The sequence below is a fragment of the Diadema antillarum genome, unplaced genomic scaffold (genome assembly GCF_040938485.1).
Source record: "Diadema antillarum isolate AM-2024a unplaced genomic scaffold, OU_Dant_1.0 seq00000648_RagTag, whole genome shotgun sequence".
In the NCBI taxonomy this organism is placed as follows: Eukaryota; Metazoa; Echinodermata; class Echinoidea; order Diadematoida; family Diadematidae; genus Diadema; species Diadema antillarum.
The window spans coordinates 26,471-48,641 of record NW_027271562.1 but is presented as its reverse complement, the minus strand read 5'-3'; the positions used below and the strand labels follow the sequence as shown (position 1 = coordinate 48,641).

The 22,171-nt window shown below is 39.4% G+C and overlaps 1 protein-coding gene across 1 annotated transcript; it reads left to right on the top strand.

Annotated features, from left to right (window-relative positions):
• The first annotated feature begins 1,156 nt into the window (after positions 1 to 1,156).
• Positions 1,157 to 21,791, top strand: LOC139736448 (uncharacterized). Its single transcript, XM_071647197.1, has 5 exons — positions 1,157 to 1,302; positions 8,118 to 8,272; positions 17,899 to 18,096; positions 19,362 to 19,463; positions 20,943 to 21,791. The coding sequence occupies exons 1-5, from the start codon at positions 1,157 to 1,159 to the stop codon at positions 21,437 to 21,439; spliced, it is 1,098 nt and encodes a 365-aa protein (XP_071503298.1). The 3' UTR covers positions 21,440 to 21,791.
• The last annotated feature ends 380 nt before the right edge of the window (positions 21,792 to 22,171 follow it).

The window sequence follows — 22,171 nt, the reverse complement described above, 5'->3', positions numbered from 1 at the left end:
TTTCATTATTTTTCTTGTGTGTGTGTGTGTGTGTGTGTCTGTGTGTGTGTGTGTGTGTGTGTGTGTGTGTGTGTGTGATATCTTGGGTTTTTGTTTTGTTTTGTTTCATGGGAAAAGTAACTGCTTTGTCCCCATGTTATCAACTTATCTTTTGTGAGGTTAGGATGTTGGGATGTTTTTGGCAAGGTTACAGCATTTGCTTTTATTCTGCCTGGTAAGATTGATTTGCTTTTATTCTGCCTGGTAAGATTGACTGATGATATAAGAAGAATTCACAATGCATTGTTCAGCCAAATCTTGCCAGTTCTCCAATTTTCCTTGAAGTGTTCTTGTGTTTCTTTTCCTTTTTTGCCAAAATTGTATCGAGGGTTTTTAGAATATTGCTCAAAGGTGGCACAGTTCTTTTTGGGGGAGGCACAAATTCTGTGAAGTGACATATCTCCCAGTTTTTAGGTCATGGAAAATGAATTCATCCTTTGAGTGTAGCTGGATTGTGCCCTCCTCACAAGGAGAAGAAAGAAGCAACAAACCAGAGGGACATGTTTACAGCACGTTGTTACAAAAGAATTGACTGGCATTGAATCAGCCAATCTCGCAAAGAGGAGAAATGATTCCATGATTTGCGTAGACTTGGTAGGAGACTGCAGATAAAATGTGCACTGCAGCTGAAAGTGATCCATCTGTTTCCATTAAGGGATGTTGGGATAAATATACCGGCATGCTCAATGGAAGACGAATGTTGATGTGGAAGGGCAGAAAGGTAATGAGGGAGATGGATAGAAGTAGAGAGTGATGGAGAAAACTGGGCGAGGAGGTTTTGAGGGAGAGGGAGGGGACCATGTTGGCAGAGGGAGATGGAGGGAGGGAAAAGTCAAAGATATTATGAAAGGATGAGAATGGAAGAGTCTGAGAGGGATGCAGGGTTGGCAAGGAGAGATCAACAGGACTAGTTAGACGGGAGGTGGATGAAGGAGTATCTTAAGAAGAGACAAAGAGGAGTAGGAGAGAGAGATTGGTAGGAGACCAGCAAACCATGTAGGCTGAGGGAGATGGAGGGAGGGAGACGTCAAAGGTACTATTCAAGGATGAGAATGGAAGACCAATGTTGATGCGGGGAAGGAAAGGTAATGAGAGAGACGGATAGAAGTAGAGAGTGATGGAGAAAACTGGGCAAGGAGGTTTTGAGGGAGAGGGAGGGGGCGGGGGAGTGAGAGGTGGAGATGACAAGAGGCAGAAGAAGGAAGGAGTCAAAGATGAGGCAGCTGTTAAGGAAGGGAAGGAAAAGTTGGAGAAGAATACAAAGTTTGCAAGGAGAAATTAGCAGGACTGGTTCAACAGGAGGTGAATGAAGGAGTTTGAGAAGATGAAACAGAGAAGGAGATTGGAGAGAGAGATTGGTAGGAGACCAGTAAAGCATATAGGCTGAGGGAGATGGAGGGAGGGAGTAGTCAAAGATACTATTAAAGGATGAGAACGGAAGATCCGGAGAATGATACAAAGTTGGCAAGGAGAGATCAACTGGATTGGTTGGACAGGAGACAAGTACTAAAAGATGTGACAGAGAAGGAGTAGGAGAGAGAGAGAGAAAGATGGGAGACCCCGCAAACCATGAAGGCTGAGGGAAATGCAACTTTAAAGGATGAGAACTGAAGAGTCAGAGGAGGATACAGAGTTGGCAAGGAGAGATCAACAGGACTGGCTCATCTGGAGTCAAATGGAGGAATATTAGAAGATGATGCAAAGAGGGAGTAGGAGAGAGATGGAGATGGGGAGGAGAGACCAGTAAACCATGTAGGCTGAGGGGGATGGAGGGAGGGAGAAGTCAAAGATACTATTAGAGGATGAGAATGGAAGAGTCTGAGAGAAAGTTGGCAAGGAGAAGGAGAGATCAACAGGCCTGGGTCATCTGGAGGCAAATGGAGGAATATTTAGAAGATGATGCAAAGAGGGAGTAGAAGAGAGAGAGATGGAGATGGGGAGGAGACCAGTAAACCATGTAGGCTGCAGGACTCGTAGGGAGGGAGAAGTCAAAGATGATGCAGCTATTTATGGAAGGGAAGGGTGCATTGCAGATGGATGAAGAGTTGGCAAGGAGAGATGGACAGGATATGAACGAAGGAGTATTAAATGGTGAGGCAGAAAAGGAGTGGGAGAAAGAACTGGAGGAGGAGATCAGCGAACTGTGCAGACAGAGGGAGGTGGAGGAAAGGAGAAGTTACAGACAAGACAACTTTAGAGGATGAGAATGGAAGAGTCAGGGAAAGACACAGAATCAGCAAGGGCAGATTGATAGGATTGGTTGGACAGGAGGTGGAGGAGTATCTTAGAAAGAGACAAAGAGAAGTGGGAGAGAGAGATGAGGAGAGACCAGCAAACCATGTAGACTGAGGGAGATAGAGGGAGGGAATAGTCAAAGATACTATTTAAGGATGAGAACAGAAGAGTTGGAGAAGGATGTAGAGTTGGCAAGGAGAAATCAACAGGAGTGGCTCAACAGGAGACAAATGAAGGAGTATTAAAAGATGAGACCAGAAAAGGAGTGGTAGAAAGAGATGGGGAGGAGTTTAGCAAACCGTGTAGACAGGAGGAAGAACAGATGAGAAAAGGAAGATGGGACAACAAGAAGGAGGAGAGAAGAGGACAGGAAAAGAGATTAAAAGGCAGGAATATTAGATGAAAAAGATGGCGACAAAAGGAGGGCAGAACAGAATTGCAAATTAGATAGTGATGTACACTCTGAGATTCTTGGAAGAGAGTTGCCCGGGGTTTGTTATGAAAAGAGTAAAAAAAACTGAAAACTCGTCGGACAGCTGCGAAATCCTTCAGACACAACGCCTCGCATTTCCTGATGTCACACCCACACATGGAGCTCCTGGCTAGTACTCCCGTATCCATAATATGGATTACAGGAAATATCTTTTGTATAATATCTTTCTCTCATATATAATGCTGCCGACATGGGATAAGTTTATACAGTGTAGATTACTGGAGCAAGGAGTGAGATTTATTAAAAAATAACAACCTACTATATCTTTTGGCTTTAAGACTCTACAAATTAAGTTTGCTGTAATACTGGAGCCTACACGTCTCACTAGTCACATGGAGATGGATAGAATACCAGACTTCAATTCCAGATACAGCTTATGTCCTGTCTTTGGGGAGAGATGGGTGTTAAAGTGGCTTTAATAGTTACAACCTATCTGACCAGTAGTTTCTTATACTAGTAACCTGTGTGTGTTTGTTTTCATAAGTTATTTTGCAACAATTTATAGACTTAAATATGAAAATGGATACAATTGAATGATGACAGTGTGATGCCAAGTTCAGGCCAAGGGTATCTTTTAAGTGTTGCTGGATCTCATGCCCTTTCCCATCTTTTTGCTCTTTTCTTCACTGTCCATGTGTCCCTATGTGTTTTTCCATCTGCATTTATGCTTTTCATTACTTAACCCGTTGAGGACGAGTCCCGAGTATACTCAGGCAGGTGTCTGTGGGAAATGCTTGTTGTAGCAAAATCAGTCCATCCTCATGATCACGTCTTTTTCTAACCATTCTATTCATTTAGTGCAAACAAAGGGACAGAAAAAAAAATGAGTGAAGAAAATGGGATTATGACATTTAGTCCGGATGTCCCTTTTTTTCTTGTGATCAGTCTGTATATCTCCAGTATAGCACCGTAGGGTTTACTTTGTCTTGCCCACATTGTTTTTGTCAGTGCTTTTTTACTTTTTTTTCCAGTTGTACTCTCTTATTCTTTGTGCATCTCCTCCCTTGAAGGGTGCTGGAGGCATAATGTTTTTGTGTTGTTGTTGTTTCTTGTCAACTGTATGAGCAGTCAAAGCACTCTGGTTAAAATTCTGGCCGAGAGAAAAGATGAGGAAGTTATAAGGTTATTGATGTCATGAAGTACAAAGTTGAAAAAAAAAATGCAATCGTCTTATCTCCAGTGTCCCATTCCAAAGAACCTCATTTGTTCCCATATGCTCTTGATACTTTTTTCCCACTCCTCTCTACCACACCCCCCCCCCCTTTCCTTCTCTCTTTCTCTCTTTTAGTGTTAATTAATGATTTTCCTCTTGTGGCATTCTCCTCTCTTCTCTCCTCCTCCTTCTCCTAAAGTTGACGGGTTATGACACATCACGTTTCACCTCAAATATTGATTTATTTACCGAGAAGGGATCGCCGTTCTGGGGATCCGGGAGTTTGTCATGAATTTCGAACGGGGCCGTCTGCACTCCTTTGGGACGAGACTTGGACGCTCGTCACCCAGTGTGTCAAAAGTTTGAGCGGGATTGTGTTCCTGATGTGGCATAAGAAATTCTCAGCCTCTTCATCTTGATTTTTTTTTACTCCACTAGCTGGCTTTCTTAACTCTTTAATGCCATGTCAGTGGCATAAATGAATGCATGGTAATGTGCTTCTTCAGACATGCAAGGAATTAACTCCTCAACACACCAATACCCCCATCAGACCAGGCATAGTGTCTTTCTTCTGAAAGGTTTATCTGATTAATTTCCATGGAAACAGCAATGAAACATCCATGACGATGAAGGCACAAAGTCCCCCTCCTCAGCCTTCGGGTAGCTCCCAATTGTTCAGCCGGGATTCAATATGGTAGACTCCGGTCCATAAGGCTCTCCCGTTGATCGCTGTCGAAACAGCGATGACATTGCACGAACGGCCCTAGCAGAGATACGTGCTACTACACCGCCTGAGCTGTTGTGATGATGTGCGTACAGAGGTAGCTGATATTTAAGGGTTTGTGGGCTTGTCATTCTGCGTCACCTTCCTATCTTAAAAGTTAGATGTAGAAAAGAATTCAACAGTGATGATGAGTAAGATTCGCCCCTGTTGAATTCCAGTGGGTACGGTAATCAGTGGGGTAAGTTGGTCCAAAATGGGTTTGACATGAATGTTTGGAGGTTGTTTTGCTGAAATTAGCTGTTAGATATCAATGCATTGAACTCTTCATATGAGAATACAAATGACCTCCCAACCTACTGTAATTGTAAAAGCTGTTATTTTCATGAATACTTGATTTTCGCTAATTTTGCAAATCATTGTAGGGTTGTGAATTTAACAGCACATGAAAATATTGCGAACGGACAGGTGTTAGTGCACTTATGATAGCCTCCGTGTCAAAATCGTGAAAACAACATCTCGTTAAAATATCTGTGACCTTCTTATTCGCAAAAGTATCTGTAAGTGAAAGTAGTAGCTTATCGTCGCTGGGGCGATAAGACCTCGTATCTACAAAATGTCAAATGTTCAGGAGAGCCCAAAAACATGGCGGCCAAAGCACTGTGGCGAATGGGATAGCCTTTCCTTTGACATGCCGTGGTGGCTTCATTTTTGGAGTAAGACAGTTGGGACTTGGACAGGACATCACTTAACCCATTATTTGACCATTAATCCCAAAAACTCATTTTCACCAAAATTGCAGATACAAGGTCTTATCACCCCAGCGACGTTATACAGTATTCTATCCTGTCAGACAAAATGGGAGAATTAATCCCATTTGTGCAACTATAAGTGAAGAGTATTACCTGCACAAGTAAAACCAATCATATCAAGCATTTCCTGTCTTACTTTCAAAGTAGGAAGTGCTGTACTCTGATGTCAAACTCAGGCAGTATGCTTTTCACATTATTGTTTTGAGTGCAGAAGGCAAGTGGGATGTCAGGGTATTATATAAATGAAAAGGTTTAAGACAGATACTAATGTGTGTTCATTATGAAGCAATATTTCACATTTATTGATTAGTTAATTACATTATGTTGTCTGTCTGTATATTATGACTGTTATATGAAATATTGTGAGTAATTTCTAGAGTAAATGAGATTTGTAAAAATTAAAACGAATAAACATGTCAAGTGATGTAAACTTTTCAGTGCTTAATGTTTGTTTGGTTGGTTGTTTTTTTTCTAAAGGAGGCAGGCAGATATTTTAACAGTTATATGAGTAGAATATTCTTATAGGGACTGTACAATACTGGTTGAGGTGTGGATTCAGGTTTTAACTTTCCTAAGTGAGAGATAATGAGAAACCTCTTATGAAATATGAGAGAGCATGTAATTTTGAGATGGATTCAACATTTATTTGATGAAAATTGGCTTTCAGATGGCGGAGATATCCAAAAAATAATAATAATAAAAGGCAACAGTCCACGCCTTTTGTTAGGATCTCTTTGTTTCGCATTGTTTTTGGATATCTCAGCCATTTCATAACCGATTTTCATCATATAAACTTTTGATACCCCTTAGAATTGCATGCTCTTTGACATCTCATAGAGTGGTTTCTGAATACCTCGCAAAACGTTAAAAGCTAAATCCTCACCTCAAGCAGAACTGTGAATCATAATACATCTATGAACATTCTCTTGAGTAGAACCCATGTATGGGACTTACTGCCAGTTGTTGAATGATCTGAGATCGAGGGACAAAAAGAAAACCAGAACACAAAGTGAAGGCTCGTTGATGATATTTTCCTTCTTTTTTTTTTTCCTACTGTACAGTTGGAGAAAGTTAACAATGCAGTATACCTCTATCATCTGCATGAATGTAAGCCGAGACTACCAGCAAAGGCTCCTGCCTGCTTGAAAAACAAAATTTGCTATTCATGAATTCATAGGGGGATAAACCTTGTTCATGTTGAGATGTGGCAGTCGGGGATTTGGGGTGATATTAGTTGGACGGAATCTCGTCCCCCTCCTGCTTTGTTTTTAAGTGTGGGGCAAAGGAGGATGCTGTATCCTGTATTAGTATCTTCCCAGGGGTGGAAGATTTCCTTTCCCTGTATATTTTCTGTTTTTCTTTTTCCCCTTTTTTCACTTTTTTAACCCTTAAAGGGATGGTATAGTTTTGGTTGTGATGGGAATTCAGATTTTAACTTTTTTTTTTGCAAGATATTACAAACCTCTATTTAAGATATTAAAGAGCATGCAATTCTAGGAGGAATTCAAAGTTTATTTGATAAATATCATTTCTGAAATGGCTGAGATATCCAAAAATAAAGTAAAACAAAGTGGTCCTGATTCAAGGTGGTGCCCACCTTTTATTAGGACCACATTGTTTTTTTGATATCTCAGCCATTTCAAAACCGATTTTCATCAAATAAACTTTGAATTTCTCTTAGAATTGTATGCTCTGTAATTTCAAATAAGTGGTTTGTAGTTATTTGGCAAAATGTTAAAGTCCAAAATGTTAAAGTCTGAATCCCCATCTCATGCAAAACTACACCACCCCTTTAAAGTGCCCAGGCACTAAATCAAACTTTCTAGTAAACTTTTTTTTTTCAGAAAGCATTCAGCTATCCCTTCAAATTTGTCTGTCCTAGCTGTAAAGACAGCAAGCCCACTCAGGTGTAGCAATGTACCCCAGACTAACAGGAAGGCCATGATGACATAATAGGGATTAATACTATGTTGAATGTAATCTCTGTTCATTAAAAATTATTTGTAGACATTTGCGTGAATTGGCAAAGAAAGCACTCCAAGCATGCATGCCAAACAAAGTATATCAACAAAGCACAGGGTTAGATAGTATCATTGCAATATTTCTGCAGGTTGGAGAATCTTACTGACCATCAACCGTTACCATGCAGCTAGCAAAATTATATCTTCCAGCAGGTTCTGAAGTCCTTGTAGTTGTTTGTCAATGTTGAAGTCTTATGGGAGGGGGTGGGGGGAGGGTGTTTAAAAAAAATGTCATTGCAACAGCAAGGACACCAGCAAAGGTAACTTCAGAGCAGGATATTTGATTCATTTTTTTGCTTGTAATATCACACCTGTGTCAAAATTACCTCTCTTTTTCTCTTCCTTTTTTTTTCTGTAGATAATTTGAAAGGTTCCTTTTTTTTTTGCCAACTAGGAGATTGAAATCCAAACACTTTGAATTCATTTTATGCATTTATGAATAAATTTTATTTGATTTTACATAATTTGTGATCCAAGATCCATAATTACAAAGTAATTCAAAGAGTCATTACATTGGTGGTACAAAATCTTCTTGCATAAAGCCCTAAAAGATGCTTTCCCCCTTTTTTAGGAACCCATGGTATAGCCCTTAAAAAAAAGTAAATAATTCAACAAAATGGTGGATTTCTATTTGGTACCCCAGGGTACCAAAGATCGCATCATATGTCCAAACAGAAGCCGAAGTCTTTCATGATTCGGTGGACATTGCGTTGGACACGACTGGTTTCGGGACGCTGGATTTCAGGAGATTGAGAGCGTTTCCTGTTGTGCTGTTAGCCAAGAAAACCTACATCGGCTGTAATTGAAAAGACAGTTTGACCGACATGCATGTCTGCGCCCTAATTGGTGTCACCTCGGGGCATGTCTACATCTCGGGGAGCAGAGGCGTGAGGACAGGAAGTGATGTGATTCCTGCCATCTCCATGGCGATGGTCAAAGTGTTAAGATGATGGGGGAAAGATGAGATGATGATTTTCTTAACTTTGTAATTCATGATGATGTCAGACCAGATACATCAGTTTTCTTTTGCAGCTTTGATCTTATTTGCCCTTTTCCCAAAGAATATCTAATTTATATAAAATTGGTTCTCTAGTGAACTATGCAGTCACTGCCATAACTCTTCAATCATCACATTTCATGACCCAAATACAGGGGGAAAATACTTGGAGTGGAACGTGTGTAAGATTTTCAACCGATAAAAAGTGTTTTTGTAATTTTCATGCTGTCACGTCGAAGAACATATTGAGGAAAATTGATGATTTATCATGACAGACAAAATGCATTTATGAGACCGATGGTTGCTTTCCTGGAGTAACAATATAAAAATCTAAATTTGCTGATTAAACTGCTGTATATAGAGATGACAGTTTATATGGATGAAACACACCATATTGGTGATGGTGATGGTGATGGTGATGATGATGATGATGATGATGATAATGATTATGGTGATGTTGCTGTTAGTAGAGGCAAGCAATGATTGTAAGCAACAATCATGATTAGACACTGGTAAATCTCAGTGGCGGTTCCAGAAGGGGGCGCACCGGGCATGCACCCCCTATTTATGTTTTTGTTAAAACAAAAGAAATAAAAGAAAAAAATGAAATGAAACCCGGAAGTAGCACCAGAAATATTTTTTTGCGCCCCTTTTTACGGAATTTCTGGCTCGGTCCCTGAATCTGAAACCATGGGGATATTGGAGATGGTACCATAAATGGTGGAGCTAGGAAGTCACTAAGGCAGTCTGGCTGAGGTGAGGGCTGAGCTGGGGACTGAGTTGGGGGCTGATCAGTCTTACATCCACCTGCTGTACACCAGCGGCTGCTGTTATTCAGTGACCCTATACCCCTTCCCACAGACATGCACCCCCTTTCCAGCACAATTAAGACTGTGACGTCAATGCCTAAAACATGTTAATTGGAATGGTCATTTACCTAAATGAAAACTGAGGATCCGTATGCATGTAAACCACCGTGAACTTTGGTAATTACCCCTCTCCATTCTTTGACCCAAATGTGGAACAATTTTGATACTATGAAGGTCCTTTTTTCATAATTTAGTTTCAGTTACATTAGATTACAATATAAAATTCTGAAATCTGAAAATGAGAAAGGTAGTACAGGTAAAAAGATTGTCTGTCAATCAGTTATTTCCAAGATTCATGATGAATGCTCATATAACACATGCATAGCATCCAGGTCATATGAGCAATGGGAGGTGGCCAGATGATCCTATAATGATTATGGTTTTGTCAGTCTTTGATTAACATTTTTTTCAGACTTCACAATAAATCAGAAATCAGTCATTGGAATACACAGTCACTTCATGAGCATATTTTTGATGGTAAAGAAAAGATAAGATAATAGTCTTTTTCATAATAAAAGATGGAGACTTGTTTTTTTTTCTATACATAGCAGAAGTAATGCATTGCAATTTAAATGGGAGTATGGAAAAAATGTTCTGCAAGGTGTACAAAAAGCATGCCCAGTGAGATAAAGTGGCATTCTTCTGACCTGGGTATAGTCTTTGAAAAGTATGCATCTATAGGCCCTACAGCTCTGTTTATGATGCAAAATCTTTTGATTCCTCGCTTTCATCAAAACTTCCTTCACTCTTTGCTCCGTGTAAATTAAATATCTTGATACAAAGATTAGAATATTTTTTATATGATTACAGCTCATACTGCTGTAGATATTTAAATTCATTGATATATGGTAGATTGATATCTGAAAATGTGCTGTTTGTCGTCTTTTTAGGTCAACTTTTTTTATATATAGAAAGCATTGTTAAAGTCATCAAAAAATATATTCAATAGCTGTCCTATATGGAACCTTTTATCATGCTACAGCTAGTGGTTAGTTTAGAACCAGAAATGCAAAAGCTTCGATGGCTGTCTGTAGAATACATCCCATCTGCTTTTTCAACTGGTCATTTGAGATGTAGATAACATGCGCTAAAGCTTATCCTGCGAGGAAATGTGAGGAATGCATATTGCATTTGGGAACACGACATAATTTATATGTCACCAAGAGAGGAATATCAAAGTGAGTGATGGAGAATAAAATTGCAAGAAAGTGGTAAACACAGGGACTGTATAATATTATGCCCTGGTGGTTGTTATTCAATCAGGCAATTCAGGAAATTGAAGAAAATAGGATCTTCATTTTAATGCAGTCTGATGAGCAGCCGGTGCAGAAAATGGCCAAACATGACTTCATAATGTCGGCTTTCATTACTCTTCCATTACAATCCAAATTCAGTGGTTTATTTTTTTTTCGGCCTAGTCAGCGGTGCTTGTATGGTAATCTAATTGGAAAAATGCTGCCTGCTCTTTTGTTGTTGTTGTTTGTGATGCTGTTTTTATCGAGAGTGGTTGATTGGGACTTGTTCCTATGGGTCACGTGCAGATGGCTAACAACAATTTTGCGGTAGATGCTAAATATGTGGCATTATGGAAGCTGGTTAGAAGACTGATCGCAGTAGGGAATGTAATTGCAATTGCTGCACAGGACACCAAAAACAGAATGATGATAATAAAAAGAATTTTGAGCCCTAGTTTCAGCAGTATGCAATTTCAGCTGGCAGAGCAAAAAAAGAAAAAAAAAGCATAGTAAAGGTAGAAATAAAATGTGCAATGGACGACGTCATCCTCTCCATTCAAGCACATTTGTAACAATCAAATAGGTGTATTGTATTACGTTTATTTGGTGGATGCATTCAGTGTGTGCTGAAACATGTTATATCCGGAGCAGTGAGAGTGGAAACATTTCTGTAGATGGTATAATCATGTCTTTGGTTTCTGTGCAGTGAACAAAATTGTTATTGTGAGCAATGTATTTGACTTCCTGTCCATATTTTGTCCTAACTCTCTCTGGATGGCAAGAGTTTTAAGAAATATAGCTTTAGAAAAGGTCAAGTCTGATTCTAATACACATTGAATATGTAAAGTGATGAACACTGTTTGGGGATACAGTTGGGCCCATTTATAGGGGTTATTCAGTTGCTTTTATATTACTTATTGAATTGAATTTGAATGTATTCATTGAATTTACACATTCCTTTCTGAGTGATATTAGAACAAATGAATGTGGTATCTAGATAGAATACATTTAAGCAATTCATATTTCATTGCTTGCCAGGTGGAAGGGTCCTAGCAAGTTCACATTGTGCAAGCCTTAGGCCCTTCTGCCGGGGAGGCAACAATAATTTTGTGACTTTCTGTCATGAATTTGAATAATTATGCAGTACCCGCTGCATGCTATAAGGATTATAGAACCAACACTTGCTGTCGGATGGAAGCTCGGTGGTCTAGTGGAGATGACGCCTGTCCAGAGATCAGGAGGTCGTAGGTTCGAATTGTGCTCGAGTATGCATGCCCATGATTTCTTTTATCATGGCTATTACTAAAAACTGATCAATTCAGTGCTTATTTATAATAATGATAATACAGGGTACTTATAATGCAGCAATTCCACATAACTAATGTGCTCAAGGTATGTCGATGTAGGGCAATTTGTCTATCAGTTGCAATGAAAACCTCTCGATTGAAGAATTTCATGAATTTGAACAATAATTTTGTAGTTTGATAATGAAGAAAACGACATTCATAACATTATATAAAGCATATGTATCAGGGAAATATCAAGTCATCATGACTTTATCAACCAAAAAAGAGAGGGGAACCAGAATTAAAATGCAAAGCTTGTAATACTAAAGCCCCAACTTAAAACTCATTCCATGCATTTTTTTTTCTGTAAAATGATAAAATCATGATCATAAAAGAATAAGATGTTAAAATATAAAATTGAAAGTTGTAACTGAACACTATTCATCCACCTGAAGAAACAGCGAGACTTGATAGAAATGCAAATCTCTATTTCCTTACATTTCCTGAATGAAACTAGTTTGTAGTAATCGTTATCAAGTTTCTGTCTGTGCCAGTATAATGAAATATTCAGTTAGAAGAATTGTGTGTTTATCCTTTTATATATTCATTGTTCATGGTTTATTATCTCTTTGAGGACGGGCTGATTTGCTTGAACATGCATTTCCCATAGACACCTGCCCAAGTATACTCAGACTAGTGTTCAGTGGGTTAAGAATATGAAAGGCAGCCAGATGCTGACTTGCTCATAATAATGAAAACTATTGGCAAATAAAGGAAGCATACAGCATATTTTCACAGAATTTATATCAAGAATGTATCCAGAAAGTGAAAACTAGCGTGTGTGCTAGAAATAGATTGAGAGTGGCAGCATGTTGTCATGACAACAATGACTGCAATAGATCAATATTTAATGGAAAGTGGCATATGCATGTTTAGGAATGTCTGGATCGTCCAATCTGTGTTCAGTCTTAGGTTTAAAGGGATGGTATAGTTTTGGTAGAGATGGATATTCAGGTTTTAACTGTGAGATAATTATTAACCTCTTGTGTGAAATATTAAAGAGCATACAATTCTAACAGAAATTCAGACTTTGTTTGATGACAGTTGGTTTTGAAATGGTTGAGATATCCAATAACAAAGATGCCCTAATAAAAGGTGGCTCACTTTTTACAAGGACCACTCTGTTTTGCTTTGTTTGGGATATCCCAGCCAGTTCAAAACCAATTTTCATCAAATAAACCTTTAATTCCTCTTAGAATCATATGCTCTTTAATATTTCATACAGGAGGTTTCTAATAATATTGCAAAAAGTTAAAACCTGAATCCCCATCCAAACCAAAACTATACTATCCCTTTAATGGTATTTCACAGTCGTGCCATTTAAAAGCAAGCATGTTAGTTGCTCTCAGTATTTCCAACAAATATACATTAATGTTCAGTATTTGTCTTGTGGGGGGGGGGGGGGGGGGGGAGGGGAGGGGGGAGGGGGGAGGGGGGGAGGGGGGAGGGGGGAGGGGGGGCTAATGATTGGTGAAAAAGAGGCTGTAATCGGCCAACCTGGGTAAAGGTTTTATGAGATTCCTGATGCTGTGGGTATTGATTCACACAATTGTTTTCTGGTGGTGTGAATACAGCAGGTGCATTACAGTGTTGATTTGGCCAGACAGGATGTTCTGACGCCACATTGAAAATTGACTTTTAAACGAAAAAAGAAAAAAAAAAGTTGGTGTTGTAAGATGACTTGTAGTTTGTCTCATTTTCTCAGCCTCTGTTTCCTAGTCTTCCATCTATCTCTCCATCCTTCTGTTCATCACTTTGTCTTGCTCGCATCTGTCTCCGAGATACGATTGTGTGTTTATAAAAAAAATTGAGGCTTTTCACGTGAGAGACTTGAACATTCATTTTTCCACTTTGTGCTGAATATGTCTGATATGATTTTCCTCTTTAATTTTCTCTTCTTCTCTCTATACCTCTCCCTCCATCTCCCCTTAATCTACGTACTTCAAATCTTGTTATATTTCAGTTTTGTCTCACACCTGCAATATATCTCTCAATCATTATATGTTTCTCTCATTTTTCTCTCTCTCCCTCATTCCTTTCTATCTCCCTCTCTCTCTGTATCTAGACAACTTTTGAGTGATGACATTTCATATATATTCAAGTTTTCTACGCTTATTCATCAACTGCAATATTTCATACATTCCTTCCAGAGTCAGACGGAGAATTTTAATAAAACGCTGATTTATGGCAGTCTGCCAAATGCATGATAATGTGTTGTTTTTTAAGCTGCCTGGAATTCATTGATTTATTAAGGACCGTTTCGCTCAGTGTTTTCTCATCGTAGCTTCCACACTTTGTACGTATGGGTTTATCAACTGGCAAATTTTCCACAAGACGGTGATCGAGACTCACAACATAATGTGATTCCAACATCCGTGTGTGACATGCCTCATGATTTCAGACTCTGTTGTGCAACATTTCTGGTGATTTTGTGAGGAGAGCATTGGCAAAGTCGCCCAGCTAATCTCACCATAGTTTCATGATTTTCACTCTCAGTGTGAATATTCCTTGTGAAAGAAATTCATGCAGAAATAAATCAAATGCAGTGTATATAGTAGCAGCCAGAATGTAGTCTTCTTTACTACTACTTGTGTCTGTGGGGAAATGTCTATTATGGCAAAATCAGCTCATGCTCAATGGGTTCAAGAAGCTGTATTCAAATGCAAGCAATGGATTAATAATCGGAAGTGCATGCAAATTCTGGTTGTTGTTTTGGCAATCAGAATTTCACATTTGGGGAATGTGGTTGGTATGTTTTGTCTGTTTGTTTGTTTGTTTGTATGGTTGTTGTTGTTGTTGTTGTTGTTGTTGTTGTTGTTGTTGTTGTTGTTGTTGTTGTTGTTGTTGTTGTTGTTGTTGTTGTTGTTGTTGTTGTTGTTGTTGTTGTTGTTGTTGTTGTTGTTGTTGTTGTTGTTGTTGTTGTTGTAGTATGAAGAGCAGGTTGGTGTGGTTAAGTGACTGTATCTGTTTGGACTGAGACAGTGACAAGATTTTCCCTCTTGAAGGATGAATACCATACCAATAATGATACCAGGATAGACATTGGAGAGAGAGAATATTCCAAGCTAGTAATGTGCCACACTCGCCACAAGTTCCTCTCCTATGAATGAAATCATGAAGAAGTACTTTCAAATTCAAGCATGTTGTCTATTAACCAAAGAGATTTTGATGTTTTACTTGAAAGTGTCACCATTTCAAGCAAACAATTATGAGCAGAAAAATATCAAGTGTATTAGACTCCCCCGCAGACAATGTGGCCAATGCAGCTGCTAGATTTGGAAGATGGGTGCCGTCGATCCGCTAGGCATCTTCATCTTCTACCTCCTGGAGCCAATTATGTTTCTAATAAGATTATGTGACATTAAATATGGGGACATTATGGGATTATTTCATCATGGAGGGTTGGTAACTCACTCCCCATCAATATTCCTCTCACTTGACTGTGAATGTATGAGATCAGACAGTATTCTGACTTCATTAACCTTTCCTTCAATTGGGAGAGATAGAGCGGAATAGAGGTATACAGACTGACAAGCTAGTTTCAGTTTATCTGCGAACATGGTTCAGAAGGAAGCTAATATCGCTCATTTTCAGAGAAAGAAGTCGCCAAGCTGGAATTAGTAAATGTTGCTTAGAATGTCTAGTCCATTGTGTTATGGGTCTCAACTTATTGCACTCATAATCATTATGGAAAATTTATGGTTCAGAAATCCAGTTTTTGTCATTTTTCTCCCCTTTTGCTTCTTGGTGCTAAAAAGATTTCTAAACCCATTCACTACAAAGTTTGACTTCCAACCTTTGCCAAGTTACTATGCTACTATGCGAGCTGCTTTGATTTGATGTTCACAAAATTAATCTGGTAGTCTTGGATTTGTGACAAAAGTGGCTGGCTCAAGCACAGAGTGGTACTATACAGATTCTATGTTCAAAGGACATAATGCTTTACTCTTCTTATTTACCACTACTTACCCATTAGGCGTCATTTGGCAGGATACTTGTTTTGGCAGGACACCATAAGCTGAATGTCTTCTGAACATGTAACCTTATTTGTTCTGAGAAGGACTGTACAGGAAAGTTCAGTTCCTAATAAACAGCAGTGTTTCCTTAAACTTTTACCAGCCAAGAGAATGACTAACATAAAATCAGAATGTCCTCATTTTTTTAATGAATAACTGTGGAAGCTGAATTCAATATGAAGGAAAATGAAGGGATTACCAACTACTCTATAGAGTGATGTAAATACTAAAATATTAAGAATGTACAGTAGGTTTTGGAGAAAAATAGCCTGCAGTGTTTATCAATGATGATAAGTAGTATTAGTAGAGGAAAACAACAAGGTTTATAGGGAGATGGCTAGGTCATATGACTTGGAAGGACATCAGTGACCATGAGATATGATGAAAAGAAGGGTATGGAAGTAAGAGGTCAGTCTTGGATTTATTAGCATTTCACCCCAGGGGGAGAAAACAAGACCATTTTCAATCTATTGATCAAAATTTGGATCCACAAAGAGATAGAAGACGTATAGACAGATGGAGTTCAAACCCTGTGCTTACCAACTACCTAGGGACTTTGGATTCATCTTTTTTTCTTAGTGTGTGTACAGGTATGCGTCGGGATGTACATCAGCAAGTTGATATCGCATTGTCCTGAGTAGAGTTGAATGTAGCATGTTAGCCATCTGTAATATGGCATTGAGTTCTCAGGATTCGAGGGACAAAAGTGGGTCTTTGTGAGATACAATCAAGCTGTGAATGAAATGGTGATGATTCTGCCTTAACTTCGACCCTGCTTTAAAGGGATGGTATAGTTTTGGCTGAGATGGAACTTCAGGTTTCCAACTTGTTTGTGTGTGATATCATGAGAAAACTTCTATGAAATATGAAAATTACACAATTCTAATTGCAATTCAAAGCTTATTTGTTGAAAATTTGTTTTGAAATGGCTGAGCTATCCAAAAACAAAGAGGTCCTATACATAACGGTGGGACCCACCTTTCATTAGGACCACTTTGTTTTACTTTGCTTTTCGATATGTCTTTCGTCTCAGAATTTTATGCTCTTTCATATTTCATAAGATGTTTCTAATTATCTCACTCAAATTCAAAATCTGAATTCCCCATCTCAACCAAAACTATACCATCCCTTAAATCGTGATATGAATGAACAAATGATAAAGATGGATTGTTTATGACCTCATTAAAAAACAAACCCGCCCTGAATGTGCATTCATGTCTTGACCTTCTGGAAAAAAAAGAAACAAAAACAAAAGCAAAGATCTTTTCACTTTGCTCACCTCAAATTTATAGGTGTATCAGTAGATGCCAGAAAATACATTTATGATTATTCGAGAACTGCTGTTGATGTTTGAGCAGACACATCTATTACTGTATACGCCATATATTTTGTGAGTCTAAATTTTCGGGAATCGGGAATTCCCGATGATTTCGCGAGTGGTTAAATTCGCGATCGTGGAGTCCTGTACTGAACGGAGAAGAGTACACGCGTACGTCACATTCACATCGGGATCAGAGTCAATATTTTTGCGTGTCTTTAATTTCGTGAGTAGCACCTGACTCGCGAAATTCACGAAAATAAAAACCCTCGCGAAATATTCGGCGTATACAGTATACGTGTGTAACATTGAATTTCTGCCAAGACAGAGCACTGTATTTTTAACTTATTTCTTAGATTTAAAGAAAACTTCTGAATTGATAGTCCAAGAAATACAGACACCCCCTGAAACTCTTCCAGTAGATATACCTTAATCAAAACCACACCTCTCTGTGGTTCTAGGAAATCTTCAGGGGTGTATGATATGTATGTTTTTCATGGTTTGATGGGTCTATTGTGTTCAATCATACCTTGGGTAAGTTTTACATATGTATTCCAAGAAAATACCTGTATTTATTCAGTTAGAAGTGAGATTGCATTTCATTTGCTTTTCTTTCATGTTTCGTGTTTCGCTCTTTTCTTAGATCATACCTCAAGCCCGAGTTCCTCCCAAACAGAGCAGTCTCAGTCCACGCCCTCTTCGGCGAAGGGCGCCACCAGCAGTCAGATGACATCAGAGGCTCCTGGTGGTGGTGGAGGCTTGTCGGGAGGCATCATTGCCGCCATCATCATCTGCGCTCTCGTCGTCATCCTCAGCATCGTCATTCTCATCTGGTTTTGCAGTAAGTCAGCCTCTTCAGATCATTAGCTGCTGTCTCCCTATAAACCCTTTCAGTACCAGGGTCTTTGGGCAGTGTACACGACACAATGGGGGTTTTCTGTAACCAGTGAGCACTCAAAGCACATAAGGGCTTAAAGGCTCATTGAACGTTAGGTAAAATCAATGCATACCTTTTTCAAAAAACAAAGTAAACAAAGAAAAATAGAGAAATGAGTACTGGGTATATAATTGTCTTGCTCTTTCCGTATAGCAAAGATATGATGCTATGAGAAATTCTTATTTGTTTGTTTGTTTGTTTGTCCATTTTTCGTCTGACAAGATGGCTGGATAGCCCATATTGAGCTACGCATAGCTGGTCTTCCACTACCTGTTTGTGATATCAGACAGAATGTAATCATGGTAGCATAAAAGTGACAACTTTTAGATAAGATGTGTGAGATTTTGTTGATCGAGTGATTTCAGTAATATGACATACATTTGTAGTTCATCCCACTGACTGGAAGCTGGCTGGAATATACCTATTTAAACATTTTAAAAAGTCACTGTGATCTTTATAGAATATCAGTTGTCCCACGCTACGCTTTGTTGTGTTCACCCCACGTAACTGCGGCCTAGTAGGTTTCCCATCAGCACCGTGACAGCCGTGACAAATTTTTTGACAGTTTAAAAATTTGACACTGCATCCACAGTAATCACAGCCTGTCATATTTGCCCATGCCATCCCTTGCATTGTCTCACGTTCATCCCATTGTGTCAACGGCGGTCCAAAACGTGATTGCTGTGACCACAGGGAACATGGTGTAAGCATAGTATTAGCATCTGGCTGTTTAAGATATTCTCAGTACTATGCAATGAGTAATAACCCCATTCCACAGAGATTTTTTTCTCATCGGTCACTCGTCGGAAGCAAAGATTGTTGCTTTTGGCTACTCACCGGAGTGTATCGGATCGTAGTCTGAAGAATCCAACTTGGTTGGTCGACTATCAGATGAGTGTCAGGCATGTCGCATGTGATTCTCAACAGGAGATCTTTCCTCATTGAATCACTGCCCGACATGTCTGACGCTGACCTGATAGTCAACCAACACAAGTCAGATTCTTCGGACTGTGATCCGATATACTTTGGTAGGTAGCCAGAAGTGATAAACTTTGATAACTTCCGATGAGTGACCGATGAGAGAAAATCTCTGTGGAATGGGGTTATAAGGGATGCTCTGCCTACTCTAGTAAATTATGATCATATTTTGTTCTTCCCATGGTATACAGGATACAGGAAACAAGCCTGCTGTAAAGGTCACAAGGTCAGGGCAAGAGGATCCATGAAGAATGAGACTTTCACTTCAGATGGAGGTCTCAATGGATTTGGAAGTAAGTTCAGATGAAATATAATGACTTCAGTAAAGTACAATAAGATGTTGGTCACTGTTATCGACATAGCACTGATTGAAATGGTAAAATTTATACTGTAAAAGTGGAAATTTTTCGCGCATTTCATGCAACCAGAAAGTGCCACGAAAATAAAAGCACACAAATATTTTTGCTTGCCATATGTTCCTGTGCGTGATCTATTGATTCTGTGGAATTATAAACACGCGAAACCCTTCTTATCCAGCCAAGTGCGAAAGTATCCAGCAAAGTTTGTCAAACATGTGGCGTGGTGTAGAAGGCAGTATGCAAAGGCAATTTCAAGAAAATTCAATATACTTTTTTAAATTGTCTGAAGTTTTGGACTTCCTAAAAGATGGAATTTTTGTCTGCAACCACTTATAAATTGGATGAGGAATGACATATTTAGAGAGACACTTATATTCATTTGCAGAATGCAGTTTTTATTTTTGTTCAAAAGAAGTTTAGACATGACAGATTATTTGTCACAACCTTAAACTAAAAAATAATATGTTTATTACACAATAACTGTGCTTTTTTAAAGGTCATCCTGAAATGGAAGCAGATTTTTCAGCCTTTTTTCGTTTTACTTTTTTTTTTGGGGGGGGGGGGTATTGGCTTCTCAGAATTCCCTCAGCCACATCCTGGAGTGTATTTGCAATTCATCCAGTGGTTTCTCTTTTGTATAAGAAGCTATAAAAGTCCACTTAAGTGTGGAGAAACTTTAATACATGTAGCTGTATGTCTGCCCTCCCTAAAAAAAAAAAAAAGAAGAAAAAAAATTTCAATTAAGTGGAACCTCATTATACATGACAAGAATGTCAGGACCATGAAAATTACATTCCATTTTGTATATCAGTTTTCTTATTTTATCAGGGTGAACAAGTGTAGAAAAGTGTACAGAGCTTGATTCAGCAAAAGACTCTGTACTACAAGGTTTTGTTATTTTCAACCTTTCTGTTACGGGGTTATGCTCTAGTTTATCTAGCATTGTTCCAAAAAATGAGGATGAATTGGTTGTGAGCAGCATGATCAACTACAAACATCTCTTGTTATAATGAAGTCCTCAGCACTGTCAATTTTGTCTTCTTATATCAAAACTTTGTTTTGTTATAAAGAAAAATTGTTACAACCAAACAATAAAAGTATGATAAATATTCAAAGACAATGATTTTTGGACCTGGACTTAATTTGTTGTAAAGAGAGTTTTGTTACCATCTGGTTCAATTGGTTGTGAGCGGCATGATCAATTACAAACATCTCCTGTTACAATGAAGTCCTCGGGACTGTCAATTTTGTTATGTTGTAACAAAATTTTGTTATAACTGAACAATAAAAGTGTGATAAAGATTTACAGACAATGATTTTTGGACCTGGACATTTAGTTTGTTGTAATGAGAGTTTCATTTTAACTCTGTTTGTTGTAACAGGAATACATTTTACTACTTTCCTTTTGTGCAGTGGGACCTGTGCAAGCAGAGATGCAGCCATTCATCTTGAGGCATCGCTGCGACATCTTCATCCACCACCACGGCACGGATCTGACGCTGGCCGAAATGATGCGCTCCAAACTCTTGGACCAAGAATCCCACCTGCACATCACGCTGTGGAGCGAAATCGCCGGCACGGGGCGTGAGAGCCGGCCCAGCACCAAGCGGCTGGCCCTCAGCCTGGTGCACAGCACCACGGTAGTGCTGCTCGTGTCGTGGAAGTACCTGCAGCACGAGTCGCAGCGGTTCCGACTCGCGCTCAGCCGCATCCCCCGCAAGGTGGACTCCGTGCGCGGCAAGGTCGTCATTGTCCGTCGCATCGAGGAGGACAAGGTGCCACAGGACCTCAAGAATGGCATTGCCAACACGCTGGAGTACAACGTGGACACGGACAGCAAGTTTTTCTGGCCTCGCTTTAGTCGGGCTGTGACGCCGCAGAGAGACGACATGCTCTACTGGCGGACTTGATTTGGCTGCTTTGCAATTCACGCCAAAGACAGTGAAAGTGACGAGCTAATCTGACAGACACAACTCGTAGTCAGCTATCATACTGAAGAGCTAAGATATCAATGGTTAATGAGTTACCTCATTTGTATTATCATCTCATAGCAAAATCTATATGATCTATAATGCTGTAAGTATGCCATGGTTGCAGTCACGTCCACATGATATGGAAAGTGAGTGTATTTGTGATAAGCAGAGTGTTTGACCATGACAGCATATTGGTTGCCATGGATCTTGTGGAGCCTGTGGCAGACCAGGACGTGAAATCCGACTCTCTCTTCTGCTCTGTGGTTTTGCGCAATTCTCGTGCCAAGAATTGTACAGGAAGAGGTGGATGTGACCCAGCTGTTTCACAACAGACAGTGCCGCCATGCTGGATCATGCTTGGCTGTCTGGGAGCCTTCACGTCTGTGGAGTGTGCACAGGGTTGTGCAAGGTCACACTAGATTGCGTCATTCACCGCCGTATCCTGGACAACAATCCCGACGATAAGCCCCACCTGTATTTCCACTTGTTGGATTTGGGTTTCCGGTGGACTTTACACATGTATCGTAAGAGACCACAGCATCGTAACTGGTTGAAACCACAAGATTCAGTGAGGGAGCTACCTAGGTATTCTCTTTCAGCGTACTGAGAGTGCTAGGTTCTGTATCAGAGCAGCAGCTTCAATTAAAGAGCCACATTTGATTTGTGACT

What these genes read in the sequence shown, in the direction of transcription:
- LOC139736448 (XM_071647197.1), top strand. Translation starts at nt 1,157, where the DNA reads ATGGAGAAAACTGGGCAAGGAGGTTTTGAGGGAGAGGGAGGGGGCGGG. An exon ending in CATTCTCATCTGGTTTTGCA is followed by an intron (nt 18,097 to 19,361) that starts GTAAGTCAGCCT and finishes CATGGTATACAG; the next exon opens with GATACAGGAAACAAGCCTGC. An exon ending in AGGTCTCAATGGATTTGGAA is followed by an intron (nt 19,464 to 20,942) that starts GTAAGTTCAGAT and finishes CCTTTTGTGCAG; the next exon opens with TGGGACCTGTGCAAGCAGAG.